The sequence below is a fragment of the Armigeres subalbatus genome, chromosome 3, assembly GCF_024139115.2.
Source record: "Armigeres subalbatus isolate Guangzhou_Male chromosome 3, GZ_Asu_2, whole genome shotgun sequence".
Taxonomy (NCBI): domain Eukaryota; kingdom Metazoa; phylum Arthropoda; class Insecta; order Diptera; family Culicidae; genus Armigeres; species Armigeres subalbatus.
The window spans coordinates 31,630,305-31,649,608 of NC_085141.1; the positions used below are offsets into that span (position 1 = coordinate 31,630,305).

General features: G+C 39.2%; 1 protein-coding gene across 2 annotated transcripts in view; it reads left to right on the plus strand.

The window, feature by feature from the left end:
• Positions 1–4,542, plus strand: part of LOC134226089 (actin-binding Rho-activating protein-like) — a 47,088-nt gene extending 42,546 nt beyond the window's left edge. For both annotated transcript variants that reach the window (XM_062706628.1, XM_062706629.1), the window contains exon 4: positions 2,905–4,542. In XM_062706628.1, the coding sequence (XP_062562612.1) occupies positions 2,905–3,126 (222 nt within the window). In that variant the 3' untranslated portion in view covers positions 3,127–4,542. The remainder of the gene's footprint in view (positions 1–2,904) is intronic.
• The last annotated feature ends 14,762 nt before the right edge of the window (positions 4,543–19,304 follow it).

Below are 19,304 nucleotides of genomic sequence, written 5' to 3' on the forward strand. Positions count from 1 at the left end.
TGTGCGATTGTGGGCAATGCTTCAATTCAAGATACGATTTTCAAACGATTCTTACTTTCTGGCGAGTTTTTTTTTCTTATAAATTGATTATTTAAAAGTAAGATCGCGTGTAGTGTTGCTCATCACTTTTTTTTTAATGAATTGGTTATTCCCATCTCTAGCTATTAGAAAAAGTTGACCTTAAATAAATTGACGAATAGATTGAACGAATAAGTTTTTTTTTGACGGTTAGGTAATTGATTTTAGTTTATAAAATTGTAAAGATTATATTGGAGTTAAGAGCAGAACTTGAGGTTTCCAGTAGTCTGAAGCAAAATACGGAGGTTTTCATAGGATAAAAAGTAGCAATAGGATCGAACTAGACCAGATTACTCATGTCTGAGTTTTTTCTTCGAAAATATTGCAAATTTTGCGCCGTGTTCGACTCCCATGCAAAAAATATTGGCCCACAAAAGTATGTTCCCACCAGCTTTCCCATATATGAATGACATCTCCACTGCAAGATAGAGCTTTTTGGAGTGTGAAAAAAAGGGGCAAAGATTGGATTGGATTGTGCTCTCGCTAATTTCTATACAATTGGACGTGTGAGCATTTATTTTGGTACTTCGACAAATTTGCACGGTAGTCTATTTTTCGGTGAGAAAAGCAATATCATTTATTCTTCTTCTTCTTATTTGCATTACATCCCCACACTGGGACAAAGCCGCCTCGCAGCTTAGTGTTCAATAAGCACTTCCACAGTTATTAACTGCGAGGTTTCTAAGCCAGGTTACCATTTTTGCATTCGTATATCATGAGGCTAACACGATGATACTTTTATGCCCAGGGAAGTCGAGACAATTTCCAATCCGAAAATTGCCTAGACCGGCACCGGGAATCGAACCCAGCCACCCTCAGCATGGTCTTTGTAGCCGCGCGTCTTACCGCACGGCTAAGGAGGGCCCACAATATCATTTATTATATTCCAGAATTCCATTTCATAAAAAAAGTTTTCAACAAAATTTTCATACTACAGCAACAGTTCGCTAACTGGGCATTCTCAGCTCAACATCACCACTTTCTCCTGCAGAATACTTCACAAAACTGAATGCTTGAGGGTTGTACACTAATTACGTAAGCAATTTTTCTGGGTTTTTCAACCCCCCCCCTTTCCCCCATGTAAGATTTTTTTCCATACAAATCAATTTTTATTTATATGGAGCGTAAGGAAATGGCCGACCCCCCTCGCCCCATATGTGCTTACGTAATCAGTGAACGACTCTTTAGTGCTGACTCGATTTATCTTTAACTTGTCTCATCGATACCGATGAATATGCTTTATTCGTTAGTTTTTATTACACTCGTCTCCATAGGCCTAGGGGGATGACCCCATTTGGTAAGGTATATTTCTTTGCCGATAGCACTGCACATGGGTTGCAAAGAGAATTTCTGTTCTATTTTTTTTTTGTTCGGGATGAACCAATGCGTCCATTTCATTGAACTTTTGTAGTATACCCGTGTCATTTGTTTAGTGCATGTATTTCTGCTCCATTTCTATTGGGAAGAAATGAAGTAGTCATTTTTTATTCATATATTTCTCAAGCTTAATGTAGGGCCTCTTTAGATTAAGGTACCGCTATTTATACCCTTCGAAAAATGGCTTATACCAACTCTCAAAGGCGCGCCCCTCAATCAGTTTTGGCTCAACAATAAGTGGGATAATACTGATTTTGACCATGCATCGGTACTGAAGTTCAAACATATTTTTGCTTCTTCTTATGAGTTCCGAATTCCTTTTTGTATAGAGATCTGATTTCATTGCGTTTGGTATTTCCGAATCTCACCTTTACACAGAGCTCTAATCAGTCAGAGGGTTCAGCAGATCCACCAAATTCGTATCCGCTTCTTTCCTAAATAATCAGCGCTCTGGAGCTTGGAGATCCATTTACTCCATTGACTCCATCCAAAAGGAGCAAAAAATGGGTCATCTAAAAGCAAATTATAGTCGTTCCATACTCTTCCAACCATCACTCATAAGTATTAACAAGAATAGTAAGACTAGATTTCTGTTCTAAGTCTTTGTTGCTCATTCATTTTGTAATTTACATTGCAAAATTAGCGGAAAAATCAATGGATTTCAAATAATTTTGTGATTGTCTACTTCTCATTTCCATTTAACTAATTATAGATGATTGTTTGTTCCATTTTAGTAAGCTTAATAGTTACTATGTCTGAAACTTGATTATGCATATGTACCCGGCATATAGGCAATTAACTTTGAATGTACTGAAGCTTAATAGCTTTATTTATAATTCGAATATGATTTGAATTAGAGATGGTCGGGTTCCACATTTTGTAAACCCGAACCCGATTTGGAAATTCCTTTCAAACCCGGACCCGACCCGAACCCGGAATGAAAAATCTTATCAAACCCGAACGCGACCCGTACCCGACAATTTTTGCAGTTTTAAACCCGAGCTGGACCCGAACTAATTTTCAAGTAGAAAAGTCAAACTAGAAATTTTATACTTCTCCTTACACCCAAAAGGGTATAGGCCCAAACAACGAACAAGCCTTAAAATTACAAAAAACGAATAAAAAAATATTAAATACTTTATTTCTCAAACTCGTACCCGACCCAGACCCGACATTTTATCATCTCACAAACCCGTACCCGACCCGAACCCGACATTGTTCAAATTTTCCAAACCCGAACCCGACCCGAACCCGTCGGGTTCGGGTTCGGGTCGGGTTTCGGGTTTAAAAACCCGAAACCCGACCATCTTTAGTTTGAATCCATTTTATTGATTATCTGATATAATGTTTTTTTTGCTGGAATACTTACCAATAAATTTAACTGATCAGCTCGTTTGATAGTTGAGGGTATACTTATACTTATCCAACTTTTCCTCTCCACTTTTTCAGATCTACACCCACATCAACGACAAACTGGTCGGGCTGATGCTGCGTGCCCGCAAGCACGAGCTGATCCAGTTCGAGGGCGAGATGCTGTTCCAGCGCCGGGACGACAACGTGCCGGTCTACTTGCTGAAACCCCTCAAACAGATCCGGGAAATTCTGGTCGGCAAGCAGACGGAAATCCGCCGCAGTTTGAGTCCCAACCCGCAGCCCACGGGGCAGTTGTAAAACGCGCCACCCCACCCACCAGGCGGCAGGACTTCAAACCAATTGGAAGCCGTGGGAGCGCGATGACAATTGACCGAGGAGGGGTGCTACGATGATATTAGGGATAGTAATCGAAATGTGTCAGACAGTGGGTCCGGATGTATGCGAATAAATGAGTGAGAGGAGAGTTGAATGACGTGACCAATCGTACTGTGAATATCGAGTAAATAATCTGTATATTTAGTAGGTTCGATGTGATGAAGCGTGCTGTAAAATTGTTCTATGAAAAAAAATATCTCGGAATCAGTCAGACGAAATCGAAAGACATGTTCTTTTCTGTTCTATCAAAACTCGGACAAATTTGGAAATTGTATGATTCATAGTTTGTGGTTCCCTTTCTAGGGTGGCATCCGTAAATTACGTAATGTTAACTTTTGGAAAAAAAAGCTTTTCGGCTCTTATGTTCGGAGTGTAACGTTTCCATCAAATCCCATCCCCTCTAGCAGCGTTACGTTTTTTATGCATGGCATCCATTTTTTTTCGATTCCGGATAAGTGAGAAGGAAATCGCATGATTCCGGCAAATTCCAGAGAAAAGATAAGAATTAGTTCTACGTAGTACTACTAATATTATCGTTACTTGTATAACGTGTAAGGCGAGCAGAAACAAACAGAACCAAAAATAGCCGTTAAGTTTAAGCCAGCCCCAGTTACTTAACTTTCATTATTTATTTCTTGAGATTTCCTCGCTGTTTTCCCACAGTAGCGTCTCTTGTTCCATCATCAAGTTGAAAGGCAATTTTCGTTCGTGCAATATTTTAGTTCTTAAATTGTTCCTCTTTTCGTTATTTTCCGTTTTCCTCTTAGTGCGGTAGTCACAGTATTATACATTAATTATACAAACACTCTAGAAAAGAGAAAGAAAAAAGCAAGTCGAGCAGAAAATTTGAACAAATCACCACACATGTTAGTAAATCACGCAAAGCAAAGAAGATAAAAACAATAGAAAAACAAATATTGCATGCGCTGCTTCCCGATCGGGCTTAATGAAGTCATAAGGCGATAATCGCAAATCATGGGAAAAAGATGGAGGAAAGATCGAAGCATGCGTGTGCCGAACACTTCCGCGCGCGTCTTTTTCCACACACGGCATATGCTGGTCGGTGATTTCCATCAAAACAAAACAAAACAAAAGGAAGGTAAATCTTACGGTGGCCACGCATGTCGAACTTGAGAAGTAGGTGAGTGGATACTTTGGTGGAGTTCCCATCAGGCTAGTCGAGGTTCACTAACATGTGATGATGAAAGAGGTTGAAAATTTGATGAATCGCTTGTTGTTATAGACGTAACGTATGGTAACTGTAATAATTAGATCTTTAGATAGTGAGAAAAAATTCAATGAATGGAAAAAAATACACAATAGTTTACATTACCTTAACTAGGCGATGATTATTGATAGTTTTTGAAAGAAGTATCCCTAATGTTTCCAGTCTTTTTTTTAATAAACTTCTTTAATTTCATCTTTATTAACTGTTATTGTTAAGTTTACTCAACGCTTTGCACTGTAAACCTGACAATACTCATTAAAGAGTTAAAAAGACCCATTATTTGATGATATATTGAGCTGTCATAATAATGAGTATTTTGAAATTTTCGATAATGTGTTCTTTTTCCCCATTTCGAAATTGAGATATTATACCCATTAGTGGGTGAAAATCTCCTTGAACAAGAACGAAGAGAAGCAAAAACCAATTCGAATGAATTAAATGTAAGTATTATTTATTTTTGATCAATTTAATTTGTTTGCGTGATTAAACGAAATAAAAACGACGGATTATTTCAGCTAACGGTTCATCAATTTATTCTTCACGTTGGTAAAACTTCACGTACTGCAACTGTTAAGTTTTACGAAGAATCATCAAAGGAAATCAGGAGACTTATACCTCCCGTGAAACCCGGAGTCGGATGACGAAAAAGGAATCGCATTGTTTACTTCCCGGGACAATATTCGATTGGGACTGGCAAGCGAGTTCCACCGGACAAAAAAAGGTAGTAAGGATGGAAATCCGCGGTCTGCGAAACCGAAGTTTTAGAAACAAGAATGCACTCATTCCGTATCAGAGTAGGATGACCCTTGAAATATGCTGTTAGCTTTGGAAGTAGCTCCTCGGAATTGAATCCTTTCATGATGACGTTTGGCCAATCCAGCGGACCCAGTTGTTGATCGGCGATATCTCCAACTTAGTGGTGGTGGCCGCTGCCCGCACTAGACGGGTAATGATATCAGACAGTAGACTCCAAAAATTGCCGCTGGTCCGGATTTAATAGATTTTATGAGCTATAGTGTATTGTATTTTGTGTATGTTGTGCGAATAAATACCATCATATTTCTGCATATTATTCAAACAAAACATAATTTAATAACTACTTAGTTTTAATTTATTTTAGTTTTTAAGAATATACTTTTCAAAATAATAAAGGGTGATTTTTACACATTTTCTAGAAAAACATTTTCTAAATAGTGTGTAAAAATCACTCGCTGAACTGACGTACGGGTGGTTTACCCATTAATGAGTAAACGCTGTTTACTCTTTTAATGAGTTGAACTATTTAACTTCATAATGGGTACTATTTTACCCATTAAAGAGTACTTTGGTGGCACAGTGTGGGCAGCAAGATAATTCTCGCTTAACTTTTCAAAAGGACCTAAGTAACATTTTTTTTATGAATTAATTTGAATAGCGCAATCAACAGAACAACATGAAAGCTATTGATTGCTGTATTCAAATTAATTCATGAAAAAAATGTTACTTAGGTCCTTTTGAAAAATTAAGCGAGAATTCAATTAAAGCTGATCTTCAAATTTTACAGATGTAATTTTTTCCACAATTGCTGACTTGAATGCCAAACAACGTTCATGAAATAATGCTCAAATCAATTCCTACGGTGAAATTCTATTTGAAGAATGTTCTGCGAGATATTATACGATTCAATATCTCAATGGGCCAACTTGTTTTTCATCCACTCGAAACCTTTCGATTTTGTTTCAACTGATTTTGATTTGGTTATAGCTTATTCAAGTCAGCTATGTAACCAATGCTGGGTTTGATCCTGATCACCTCCCTGTGACATAATCCAATCCTGTGCCATAATCCAATCAGCTCTACTTTTAATTGTCACAGAGCTGATTGTGATTTATTCAAAACCTACATTGATAGCAATTTTGATGTTGGTATTCCTCTGGATACCAAATGTGATATTGACAATGCTCTTCGAATTTTTGAGAAATTTAATTGTCAAAGACAGAGGTACTGCAATTGGGTCCTAAAGCCCTACATCGTTCATGGTTGCAAACGATAGTACATCGGTCAAGAATACATGAACCGATGTTATAAAAATTCTGATAAAATCTAAGTCAGTAAAAATGATATTTTTGTGTTGACACTTTTTAAGATATATTTTGGGCAGATCAACATCTGTTGCTGAAAAGGCAACATATCAGAACGAATGAACCATCAGCTCAAAACGTCATTAACTGTCGAAGGTTTACTCAAGTGCCCTGTGGTGTTTTGCTAATGCGTTTGGATCATATTATTGCGTACGTCAAACAAGACCGAAAATGTCGAGGACTTTTGAGTTGAAAGAAAAACTGACGCGTTCAGGATAATTAATTTCATCATTACCGAATCGAATATCGATTCTTCATTTTAGGACCCAATTCCTAGATGTAAAGTTGAATTCAACTTCCTTCTTATTGATGACGGTCTTCAGCTACTGATTCGTCTTACAAACGTGAGGCGAAGACAATATCAAAAAACAATCCTGCTTTGAAAGCTATATGACAAGATTTGTAAAATGAAATTGAAGAACGTTTTGCAATTTTGAGAAATACCAATTTTAACAATAATGTCTCATGGTTGAATCCCAGCTCTGAACCATTTTGGAAATTGACTAAAATTCTTTAAAAAAATAATGAACCTACTCCAGCGCTTAAAGAGAGATGTTTTCTTATTCTTTAATAAAATGATTTTATTAATTATTGTTAGGTTCATTATTGAACATAAAATTTTATTAACAAATGACGAATAGGCTCAAAATTTGCTCAGCGGTTTGAGTGTGCCCATCATTTTAGTTTAGATCTCACCAACCCTTTCAGATCAGGCTTCGCGAAAATTTGAAAAAAAAAATCATCCTCAAGAGAATGTTTTTAACCCTTCACAAGGGTAACTAATTTGGATAAAGAGAGGTTCATTACTAGAAAATTTTAAAAATGTTCGAGCTCGAGTGACGATGGTATTTTCTGCCTACCTACTTATCAAAAAAAACTTCCTGAGAGCTCTTTATCCCTTTTGGTTAATTTATTTAAGAAATGTTTTCAATGATCACCCAATTAGTCTGTTTTCATCATTCAGTAAACTGTTTGAAAAGATTATTCCGAATAGAATGTTGTCTCATATAAATAAGAATTCATTTCTTGCTTATGAACAATTTGGTTTTCGCCTTCTTCATACAGGAGTTTGATAAACAAAAATATAAACATGATCAGATATAACCAGTACTATAGGTAGGTGCTTTGCTACAATAGATGGTAGTATCATCATCATCATCATCATAGTCACCATAAACAATTTGGTTTTCGCCATGGGTATTCAACCACTCATCGGACAGCTATTGAGAGTTAAGAATTAAATTCGATGTAACAAAAGCATTCGACAGTGTTTGGTTATGAAATTGAAGAATTTAAATTTTGCTCTGTACAAACTGATCTAAACTTATTTATCAGATTGCTCATTGCATGTAAGCTATCAGAGTTCAAAATCGGATAGATTACCTGTTAGAGCTGGTGTTCACCAAGGCAGCATACAGGAGCCCAGGTAACACTGTTAATTTTTACTTATCCGATAAGAATCGTTGTTTGCAATTTTGATAATCTACAAATGATATATTGAAGTAAATTTGATAAATGGTTCTGCAAATGCCAGAGTTGCAGTTATAAGAGATCGAAGAACTTCTCCGAGAATATGGTTTGAAATGTTTGAATGACAAACAAAAATTATTTAAAGAAATTCAAAATTGATATCAAGATGTAGAATAGGCATATTCATAACTTCTGCTTCATCATTCATCACATGTTAACTGATGTTAGCCTCGATCACACGCTGTTGTTTTTTGTACAACAAGCAATAAAACATCGTTTGCTGTTCCTACACAACACGATCGCAGGTGCTTTTTTGACACAGATCCGTACTGATTGATTGAGGATTGGATAGGAGACAAAAGGTAAGAACATCTAAAAGTACAACTGAAGGTAGCTGACATTGCGAATCAATGAAGACGATCATTTGGATAAAGCGCGCGTTGTCAGTGTGTTGAAATATTTCGATAATTCAGTTTCTAAAGATTAATACATCGAAAAAGCATTAGTGGTTCGATCATCCTCTTCTTCTGTTTCCGAAATCTATCAAACCATTTGAGAAACAAACAGAGATAGGATATTGCGAATTGAATTAACAGTAACGACTGTTAGCATGGCACAACGCACACGAGTTGGAACATATAGTGGGAGATTCCCCAGCGCCGAGCACCTTTTAATAAAGGACACTTCTCAAAACGACATTTGTAGAGATCCCTCCACCATCTTATATAGTACCTACTGGGAATATCAAAAGATATTTTAGTTACTAGATAAAGATTGTCGCTTCGGTTCCCTTTGTTCTGCTGTCCGAAACATGTGTGGTACATACCTGTCAAATCGTATGGATTTTCCTTCTTTGACATTTAGCTCCCCTATCCTCGCCAGCAAAAGATGTTCCGGACAGCGACGACAGCGACAATCTTTATCTAGTAACTAAAATATCTTTTGGAATATCAGATCCCCATGTTGTAAACTTTGTACAAAATTTGAAATTGAAAAAAAAAAGCCAAAAATTTTCATTTTTATCCAACTTTATACAGTTTGAATCAATAGTATTAAAATCAATAGAATGCATTTTGATAACATCGTGATGGTCGGTATTAGCACAGAGAACAGACATGGAGGCTCGAACAAAATTTCTTGCAAAACATGTGTAAACAAACACACCGAACCTCAACGCCATCGACGTCGACTTTGCAACTCACAATTTCATTTTGACAACACGATGGCGCTGGTATGCTCTTGCGTGCATAACGACACTAGCGCACAGTGGCATTTTTTGATGACGGATAACGGCGACATTCCAAAGTTATTCAAAATGAACAGTAAAAAGTTATCACAACATGGCGAGTGCAGCTTCAACGTCTGTTCTCTGTGGTATTAGCCATTTTTAAAATATCGATCTTGATTAGAGGGGCCCTCCTTAGTCGTGCGGTAAGACGCGCGGCTACAAAGCAAGACCATGCTGAGGGTGGCTGGGTTCGATTCCCGGTGCCGGTCTACGAAATTTTCGGATTGGAAATTGTCTCGACTTCCCTGGGCATAAAAGTATCATCGTGTTAGCCTCATGATATACGAATGCAAAAATGGTAACTTGGCCACAGAGAACAGACGTTGAAGCTGCACTCGCCATGTTGTGATAACTTTTTACTGTTCATTTTGAATAACTTTGGAATGTCGCCGTTATCCCGTGCATAATCAGCGCTAGCGTCATCAAAAAATGCCACTGTGCGCTAGTGTCGTTATGCACGCAAGAGCATACCAGCGCCATCGTGTTGTCAAAATGAAATTGTGAGTTGCAAAGTCGACGTCGATGGCGTTGAGGTTCGGTGTGTTTGTTTACACATGTTTTGCAAGAAATTTTGTTCGAGCCTCCATGTCTGTTCTCTGTGACTTGGCTTAGAAACCTCGCAGGTAATAACTGTGGAAGTGCTTAATGAACACTAAGCTGCGAGGCGGCTCTGCCCCAGTATGGGGATGTAATGCCAATAAGAAGAAGAAGAAAAGGATCTTGGTTTGTTAGATACAAGAATGTTATCGATCATTCAGTAATTTGCATTCGATCATTAACTCATTCCAGAAGCTGAATTTCAAAATTTGTTGTATGGTGGACTTCTAGTGCGGAGGTTTTTCTACAACTCTGTCCAATGGTTTTTAGTTATAATTCCACTAATAATAATAGGGTAACGGTACCAATAGTGTGGTATTAATAGATCCACAGATGAAAATATTTTTAAAAAATCGATAATAATGAGGAATGCACACTACCTCCATTATTGGTGTTACCACGTGTTACCTTCACTAAGGGTGCGGTTACCTTAGTGCTAGAGTAGCTTAAACTTCCTAATGCATTAGAAAGAAGTTACACATTGTGCATTGGGGTTTATTTGGACCCACGATTTCATCACGATCACAAAAACTCAAATTTAAACCGATTTTCGATCTTTAGACACAAAACGAAAGCTGCAGGTTCCTAGAACAAGCCCATGGATGGTTATTAAATCAGACCGAGCATGAGAATTTGGCTCAATAATACCGAATTCTGTTATTGATACCGAACTCTGTTATGGACTAGCCCTGCATAAGAGGTGAAATACCAAAGGAATAATACCAAAAACTAATAGCACGTTGCACAATACTTGAACCATAACATACTCAGTTATTAAATTGAATTTCAATACCAAATGCATAACCAATTATTATTCGTTTTGTATTGAAATACCTAAGCACGTTATGCCTCAAGTATTCTGCATATAAGTTTTTGGTATTATTTTTTGGATTTTGCCTGTTATACAAGGCTAGTTCATATTCATACCATTTTTTGTTATCGATGTCGTTGTTCCTAACCCTTATGGACTCGGTAACTACTGAAACACCAAATCGAGAACTAATTAGAGATTAAATCAATATTAGGCGGAACGAAGTTCGTCGGGTGTGCTAGTGAAACAAAAAAAAATTTGCACTGATGATCCCAATTGAATTTGCTATCTTGTATACGCCATTTTTGGGCAATTTAATCTCTCGAGCGGTCAACGGAAAGCTCTCTGAAAGATCCGCAACATCCGTAAAAGTGGTCAATTCCAAAAGTTCAACCCTTCGCGATTTTTTTGGTAACCATTTATTTTGGCAAATTGTCAATAGAGGCTTGTTTGCAGCCGTTTGATCATTTATTCATCCACTTCGAATTTATTTGTTGACCAAAATCATTATCATATCAGGGGGGAAGGGGAATTTAATTTCTTTTTGCTCTTTTTTCGTTTCAGAGAGCAAGCAAAGGCGCTTAAACCTAGGCTATTAGCCAGGGCAAGGCTAATACCTTCGCTCCATCCGAGGAAAATCATCGGCAAGGATAATGGAGTGACATAAATTTCTACGCAAAGTCACTCCCAACGTATTTCCACAAATTTTCTATCATTTGCTTATAATGATACTCCTAAACCACATACCCTACCCACCATCCAATTCCTTGACATCTATGAGGGCGTCGGTGAGTCGCTGGCCTCTCGTTAAGTAGATGTCATATAATCATTTCCTTCCCTTTCCTAGTAACGGAGAAGGTGGGCGTGGCCGGCAATGATAGCTTTCATGTTTTATCATTTTGGACCCCCAATTGGATTTCCATTGAATCCCAAATGGAAATCCATAAGCAATTGGGGTAAGAAAGGTAAAGAATATACATGACAACTATCAGTATGCAATCTACGAAATACTCCGTTACAACGCAACGCAACGCAACGCATTTATAAACGATGGTGGAACAAAAATGTATACATTTAGAACTATTGTATAAAATTTTCTTTAGTTTCTTCAATAGCTATTACAAAATGGCTAGAAATACAAGAAATCGAAAGTTTATTCAAAGTGTGTCAACATTCTGGCAGATAGTTGTCTGAAATCGGATATTTGAAGTGACAATGTCCCTCTTAACGTCACTTTGCCATATTTCCCCTAAATGGAACAGCCGTACGAACCGTTCCACATTTAGGGGAAATATGGCAAAGTGACGTTAAGAGGGGCATTGCCACTTCAAATGTCTGATTTCAGATAGTTGTCTGCCAGAATGTTGACACACTTTGAATAAACTTTCGATTCTTCTTTTCGTGAATTCAAAGCTCTTTGTTGATCATGTTATTCATCTCCCATTCTCAAGTCTGCATAGTGGACCTGGCCATTCAAATATTTGCATCATATTTCTTGGAATATTTGGTCAATTGACCTATTCGGCCAGATGACCTGTTCGGCCAAATGGTCTGTTCGACCAAATGACCTGTTCGGCCAAATGGTCTGTTCGGCCAAATGGTCTGTTCGACCAAATGACCTGTTCGGCCAAATTACCTGTTCGGTCAAATAACCTGTTCGGGCAAATGACCTGTTCTGCCAAATGACCTCTTCGGTCAAATGACCTGTTCGGCCAAATAACCTGTTCAGCCAAATTACCTATTCGGCCAAATAACATGCTCGGCCGAATAACCTGTTCGGCCAAATGACCTATTCGGCCAAATAATCTGTTCGGCCAAATGACCTATTCAGCCAAATGACCTATTTTGCCAAATGATCTGTCCGGCCAAATTACCTGTTCGGGCAAATGACCTATTCGGCCAAATAGCCTGTTCGGCCAAATGACCTATTCAGCTGTATGATTTTTTGGCCAAATGGTATATTCTATTTCTTACATAATTTTCAGGTATTTTCTAAATTATCTTTACTTTTATCTAAAGTGGGGAATCTGTATCGGAAAATGATGTTTCCGTCAATTCGTTTTCTATGTAAAAGTCCATTAGATGCGAATCATATTAATTGAATTTTTGAAACCTTTTTTAAACAAATATTATATGTATTTGACGTCTTTGGGAATACAAAGTGCTTAAATTGTGGTTCACCGGTTCTTTTTCTATACACCCATTACTACAATATTTTTCCTGGTTCTTTAAGAACTTTCATACGTTCGATTTTTTTTGGTTTAGCTATGAAAACACAATTACATATTAGGATTATGATCTGATACCAGCATTCGATTGATTAGTTAACTATGTAGAGTGGATTTTTGATACTACGAGAATTCATATATTCCTATGTTTATTTTCATCGTTATGTTATTTGTCCATATAGCTATATTTCATTTGTCTTTTTTAAATGTATGTAAAGTATGTTTGTTCATTTGAAATTTTTTTATGATAATCTTTTTTTTATGTACATCTGCTCATGTTATTATGTATGATACTGCTCTCCGACTTTTTATTTCATCTTTTCAGAAATCGAGAGGTCTATTTTTCGATCTTTGAGCCAGAACGAAGCATATTCCCCGATTTAAACCAGGAACTATTGGTAATTCATCTCTGAAGACATCATAAATCTAAAACTAGCTGTTGTTGAAGAAAGGTCATCCAGGACAAGCAAATTGAAACTTGGTGAGAGAATTCCATTATATATTTTTACCAAATTATATTGAAACTATATGATTATAAACTTAAAAAAAAAGCCATCAGGGCACCCGATTGAAGCGATTTGGATAGGAAGAGTGGAATCGCCAACTTCCTGTTGTTAACATCTCGTGGATAAAGGGCGGGCTCTTCTCCCCATCTATTAGGTCAATCTGGTAAACGAGGGCTAGATTATATTATTGTGTGTACGAACTTTCTTCTGGAAGGAGATTCTCTATTCATCCCGTGGATTCGCTTAAGTGTATCTGCTTATGGAACCACCCCACCCATTTTTGGCCCTTCATACAGGAGTTTGATGAAATACAAACAATAGTATAATCATGATCAAATCGTTTGTCAGATATGGCCAGTGCTATCGGCAGCTGCCTTGCTACAATTGATGGTAGTATCATCATCATCATCATCATCATCATCACCATTTATTTTGGCAAATTGTGGGTGCAATCAATAGTTAAAGTCTACTATGACCCCCAAATGTCCCAGAAAGGTCCTCCGTAAAAGTGGCCAATTTAAAAAGTTTTTCCCAGAGCTTCGCGATTTTTTTGGTAATTATCAATTCTGGCATATTGTGGGTGGAATCAACACTGAAGTCTTCAGTGGCCTCTAAATGTCCCAGAAATAGTTCTCCGGAAGATCCGCAACATCCGTAAAATGGCCAGTTCCAAAAAATCTTCCCAGAGCTTCGCGATTTCTTCATAATCAATCATACTGGCGAAATGTCTGTGCAATCAATTGTGCATGTCTTCTGCGACCCGCAAATGCTCCCAAAACGGTAATCTGGAAGATTCTTAACATCCGTGAAAGCTGCCGATATCAAAAAATCATTCCAGAGCATCGTTATTTCATACGTAACCATCCATACGGGCAAATTGTATACGCAATACATTGTTTAAGTCTTATAAGATGACAACAAACAACCCTCCGGGAAATCCAAAACATCCGTAAAAGTGATCGATTCCAAAAGTTCATCTTAAAGCAAATTTTCGAAACTGTTTATATCAGCCAATTGAATTGATTATGCAAATGGTAAAAATTATTAATAGGTTAATCCTAAAAGTTGATCTTAGAGCTGAGCATTTTTGTTAGCATTCACGTGTAGTAACGGTGAATTACCGTGCTGTGCCGTACCGTGCTTCCAATCAGCTCCTAATTCCGTTCACACAAAACAAAATAACAAATAACTATATTTATATGACTAAAAATAACTGCATATTACCATTGTATTTTTTTTATGAAATGAAACACAATACAGTATACCCCCGCTGATCCGACAAATGTATGGCCGGACTATCGGGGTTTCTCTCGTTAATCCGACTGTCAAATCCATACAAACGAACCAAAACAAAATCACAGCACAAATTTGAAAACTGACAGCATAATGTGTTTAAATGGGTGTTGATACTTTTTAATCCGGAAAATTCCGAATTAGTGAGATCCGGACTAACGAGTCGTCGGACTAGCGAGGTCCGGATAAGCGGGGGGATACTGTATTAAGACATTTATAGCGTTTAACAGTGTGAAAATAAACATATTTTGTTGGTCTTCTATGCAGCCGCCATTTTGACTGTTTTCGTTAATTCACTGGCTAAGAACGACTGTCAAACACAGCAGCTTTATGTGACATATAAGGTAATATTATAGTGCTTTAAACATTTATTGACTAAATTTTCTCGATTTGAGATGATAAAACGTGAAATTTGAATTGACCGAAATAAGGATACAATAAATTATTTCCGTTCCCAATTCCTTTCTGTAGGTTTGGAGAATGGATCACAAAAAAAAGCATCCGTAAACACATGGTGTATCATCGAAAAAAGGTAGAAGAAGCCGTGAGAATGTTGAAATCCGAAAGTTCTATACGTGAAGCGGCCAGGATGAACGGAATTCCAAATACCACACTGCGCGATAAGATAATGGGCAAGTATTCTAACCTCAGCCCGGGAAAAAACACTGTTTTCTCAACTGACGTCGAATAACGGATTGTAAAGTGGCTGCTGAACAATGCCAAAAAAGGATTTCCGGTAAACACAAATAGATTAGCATCGTGTGTGGCACATCATATCAAATCGTCGTCGCAGCCCTACCCATTCAAAAACGGCATTCCCGGTCGAAAATGGATCAGGCTGTTCCTCAAACGTCATCCGGAGATTTCGCGGCGAGTAGCGCTAACAAAGCACCGTGCTATCGTCTCTGAACCACGAATAAGATCATGGTTCATCGAAATTTGTGAATATTTTGCAGAAGTAGGGTTATCCGACGTTTTAAAGAACCCTAAGCAAATACCCTGACAGCGGTACGAACAGTTCCAACCAAAGAAATTGTTCTGGCAGGTTCTGGTCAAAAATATGTTCACGCTAAAGTTGGAAACTCCGATAGAGAATCGTACACAGCCCTGTTTTATGGTAATGCTGCTGGACAATTGGCCCCAACGCTCATGTTGTATCCTGCAACTACCAATGACGCCCATGCGTCTGTGGCATGGACGTCCTCACGTCCCGAGCCAGCTCACCTCTTTTAATCTCTCAGGGTCGGCCCAACGTGCTGGGGAAAACTCACCTGTTTCACTTTCTGTTCTCAACCTGGAAAAACTTTCTTTCAGCGCACGCAATAAACTGTAAAAAAAATAGATTATGCAACCAACCCAGCAAATAAACTAAAATATATTTATTAAGCAATTGCTTATTTTTGAACAATTTCACTATTTATTTAAGGAAAAAACTGTAGGCTCACTCACTGCTTAACCGATTCTGGATTTCTTGCTGTCCTGGTCCTTGCGTCGCACGGAACTCGTTCTGCTGGCTGCTTTCCGTAGAATTACTCGAGCGCTTCACCCTCGTCAGGGCTGCAATCTTTCCGATCACGGAACGTGGTTTTCTGGTCGTTTGGTGACGTACGACCTGATCGCATGGTAACGGACGATCTTTGCGACTCCGCTATAAGCGAAATCTCTTTCGACAGCGCTAGTCACTGTAGTCTTTATTGAAAGGAATTGAATCTAACTCGCGGATCACGACACCTTGCCTAGGCGGTTCTATAACGGATTCTCATTCGTGCCGATTTAAGCTTCTAATCGGGAGGCGACCTTTCAATCACTTTCTGGTCTCACGTTGGCGATAAGGAGAACCAGTATGCCACTAAGTGGCCACTAAAAGCACATATTACACTCTTAGCGTCCTCGCGAGTTAGATTGGGAGTTGGAACTCCAAAAAGATTTTATAAAACAGGTGATAATTTCACCGTTGGTATTCTATTTCACAGGTTCAATTCACTAGCAAAGAACTCAACCACTTTAAATTATAAGATTTGTTTTGTCGATTCCAAGAATCCAAAAGAGACCCGATTTTGGGGGGGTTGGATCCTTATATAGGCGATAGGTAACAGCTTTCGATATATCGCAGGTTAACAGATTTTCCTATCCCATTCCACCCATTACATCCCATGGTGTGGCACGTGATTCTGTGGCTTACACATACCTTCGCGCCTTTCTGTTGGATAGATGTGCTGGTAATGTCGAGCAGTGGAGACAGTTGCCTTCGTAATGGTGTTCGAAATGCCCTATTGGCGGCAGAGAATCCAGTTTTATTTATTTATTATCAGACTAAGGCCGGAGTGGCCTGTGCTGCACATAAAAGTCTTCTCCATTCAGCTCGGTCCATGGCTGCACTTCGCCAACCACGCAGTCTGCGGAGGGTCCGCAAATCGTCCTCCACCTGATCGATCCACCTTGCCCGCTGTGCACCTCGCCTTCTTGTTCCCGTCGGATCGTTGTCGAGAACCATTTTCACCGGATTACTATCCGACATTCTGGCTACGTGCCCGGCCCACCGCAGTCGTCCGATTTTCGCGGTGTGAACGATGGATGGTTCTCCCAACAGCTGATGCAACTCGTGGTTCATTCGCCTCCTCCACGTACCGTCCGCCATCTGCACCCCACCATAGATGGTACGCAACACTTTCCTTTCAAAAACTCCCAGTGCGCGTTGGTCCTCCACGAGCATCGTCCAGGTCTCGTGCCCGTAGAGAACTACCGGTCTTATAAGCGTTTTGTAGATAGTCAGTTTGGTACGGCGGCGAACTCTCTTCGATCGGAGCGTCTTACGGAGTCCAAAGTACGTACGATTTTCAGCCACTATGCGCCTCCGAATTTCTCTGCTGGTATCGTTATCGGCGCACGGTGTAAAAAAATGGATTATTATCGAAGTTTCATGTTCATTCATTTCATTTATTTAGTTAACATCTAAACAGATAATACTGAATCAACAATTTGACGCCACAATGCACGGTTTGAGGCCGCATCTCTCCATCCTCGGATACGCCCCACGCTCGCCAAGTCGTTCTGCACCTGGTCTGCCCATCTCGCTCGCTGCGCTCCACGCCGTCTCGTACCTGCCGGATCGGAAGCGAACACCATCTTTGCAGGGTTGCTGTCCGGCATTCTTGCAACATGTCCTGCCCATCGTACCCTTCCGGCTTTAGCTACCTTCTGGATACTGGGTTCGCCGTAGAGTTGGGCGAGCTCATGGTTCATTCTTCGCCGCCACACACCGTCTTCTTGCACACCGCCAAAGATGGTCCTAAGCACCCGTCTCTCGAATACTCCGAGTGCTTGCAAGTCCTCCTCGAGCATTGTCCATGTTTCATGTCCGTAGAGGACAACCGGTCTTATGAGCGTCTTGTACATGACACATTTGGTGCGGTGGCGAATCTTTTCCGACCGCAGTTTCTTCTGGAGCCCGTAGTAGGCCCGACTTCCACAGATGATGCGCCTTCGTATTTCACGACTAACGTTGTTGTCAGCCGTTAGCAAGGATCCGAGGTAGACGAATTCCTCGACCACCTCGAAGGTATCCCCGTCTATCGTAACACTGCTTCCCAGGCGGGAACTGTCGTGCTCGGTTCCGCCCACAAGCATGTACTTTGTCTTTGACGCATTCACTACCAGTCCAACTTTTGTTGCTTCACGTTTCAGGCGGGTGTACAGTTCTGCCACCTTTGCAAATGTTCGGCCGACAATGTCCATGTCATTCGCGAAGCAAATAAATTGACTGGATCTGTTGAAAATCGAACCCCGGCTGTTACACCCGGCTCTCCGCATAACACCTTCTAGCGCAATGTTGAACAACAGGCACGAAAGTCCATCACCTTGTCTTAGTCCCCGGCGCGATTCGAACGAACTGGAGTGTTCGCCCGAAATCTTCACACAGTTTTGCGCACCATCCACCGTTGCTTTGATCAGTCTGGTAAGCTTCCCAGGGAAGCTGTTCTCGTCCATAATTTTCCATAGCTCTACGCTCTGGTGAAGAAAAAGAACTCAGTTGGAAACGAAAATCGCTTTTTATAATTCCTCAATTCTTCGGGTGGATAATTACGGGCATGAAACGTTAAAAGCAGCCTAGGATACTTTCAGATTTTCTAGCGGAATATGCTGCGTACAATACTCGGTGAGAGGCCAAAAAAGACATGTGGCTCATACGCATGAATTACAAGCAAAATCCAATATCAAAGGAGAAACATTCTGAATCTCATAAAATACGGCGCACTTCAGTGGGCAGGTCATCTAGTAAAAATGTCAGAAGATAGAAATGCAAAAACAATATTCATCAGAGAACAATATAGATGCCAGAGATAGATTATTGTTTCAGCAAAGATTTCAAAACATAAAAAATAACACTAAAAATACTTTGGAAACGCTTGAACTTTAAATTTTATTTCCGAGTCAAGATACGTTATCTATATAGATACGAGAAAGGCAAAAAGACTAAAAATGTGTATATAATCAATGTTGAGGGGTAAATTACAATGATTGATGCTTTTTGGGTTATCAATTGACTTTTTGTACGGTAT